Raw genomic sequence first — 1,281 nt, 5'->3', positions numbered from 1 at the left:
GTGTAGGTTAGGTGTATTCGTCAGGGGTAAATGTATAATAATAAAGTAGGGGGTAGTAGGTCTGGGTCAGATACTCTTCGGGAGTCAGTGTTGGGCCAAAGGGTGTGTTTCCACACCCTGGGGATTCCATAATGTCTCACTCTGGCCTGTCCTTCCCTCTCTCTCCCGGTCAGATCGCCCTGGAGGCGGCCAAAGTCCTGGACAGCAAGTGCTGCTGGGAGAAGCTGGGGGAGTTGGCGCTGCTTCAGGGCAACCACCAGATCGTGGAGATGTGCTACCAGCGCACCAAGAACTTCGACAAGCTCTCCTTCCTGTACCTCATCACTGGCAACCTGGAGAAACTCCGCAAGATGATGAAGATCGGTGAGGATGTGGGCTGGGTGAGGGAGGCAGGGAGGCGGGCGGGCGACGAGTCGGTGAGGGCTGAGCGGACGCTGATCGTGACACCTTCCCTGGTCTCACATTCTCTCTCTCTCTCTCTCTGTGTCTCTCCCTCCCCCTCCCCTTGGTGTGTCCAGCGGAGATCCGGAAGGACATGAGTGGTCACTACCAGAATGCTCTGTATCTGGGCGACGTTCTGGAGAGAGTCCGCATCCTCAAGAACTGCGGGCAGAGTAAGGAACCTGAGGGAGAGGGGGGTGTGGGGGGGGGGGGGGGGGGGGGCGGGGGGCGAGGCTGCCGTGTCCATTGGGGTGGACAGGAGTGGGGTCTGCTCTCGGGGAAAGGGCCTGGTTTCCCTGACGGTGGAGGGTGTGTCGGTATTGAGAGGTGGGGGCTGGTACATGGGTTACCATGGGTTTGAGGCGGTCCCAGGGTGGGGTCTCAGGCTGAGTGGGGGCATGGGGCTGGTGTAATGGCGTTAACCTTGCCTCCGGGTCTGACTGTGTCTTATCTCCCATCATGCCCCTGTCAGAATCCCTGGCCTACCTGACTGCAGCGACTCATGGCCTGGATGAGGAGGCCGAGGCCTTGAAGGCGAGCTTCGACCCTGAGAAGGAGACGGTGAGTGGAAACCGCGCCCCCCCGCCAACTCGTCCCTTTCGGTTCATCACATGGTTGCCATCACCGCTGACCTTTTGCCCTCTGACCCCTTCTTCGGCAGGTGCCAGAGATTGACCCTGACGCCAAGCTTCTCCAGCCGCCGCCTCCCATCATGCCTCTGGACACCAACTGGCCGCTGCTCACTGTCTCCAAGGGTTACTTCGAGGGCAGCATCGCACCCAAGGGTAAATAAGCAGCAGGAAGGGTTTACTGAGGGAGTGCCGCACTGTCGGAGGGTCA

The 1,281-nt window shown here is 60.0% G+C and overlaps 1 protein-coding gene across 1 annotated transcript; it reads left to right on the top strand.

The window, feature by feature from the left end:
- Positions 1 to 74: 74 nt before the first annotated feature.
- Positions 75 to 1,226, top strand: LOC122545010 (coatomer subunit alpha-like; the record flags this gene model as incomplete). The annotated part of the gene is made up of 4 exons (XM_043684233.1): positions 75 to 363; positions 519 to 614; positions 914 to 1,002; positions 1,103 to 1,226. Coding segments are annotated over exons 1-4 (541 nt in total), but the record flags the coding sequence as incomplete, so codon positions are not given.
- Positions 1,227 to 1,281: the final 55 nt, after the last annotated feature.

This window comes from Chiloscyllium plagiosum, unplaced genomic scaffold (genome assembly GCF_004010195.1).
Source record: "Chiloscyllium plagiosum isolate BGI_BamShark_2017 unplaced genomic scaffold, ASM401019v2 scaf_60718, whole genome shotgun sequence".
Lineage (NCBI taxonomy): Eukaryota > Metazoa > Chordata > Chondrichthyes > Orectolobiformes > Hemiscylliidae > Chiloscyllium > Chiloscyllium plagiosum.
The sequence above is the reverse complement of the archived record's forward strand: the minus strand, read 5'-3'. Positions and strand labels throughout refer to the sequence as shown.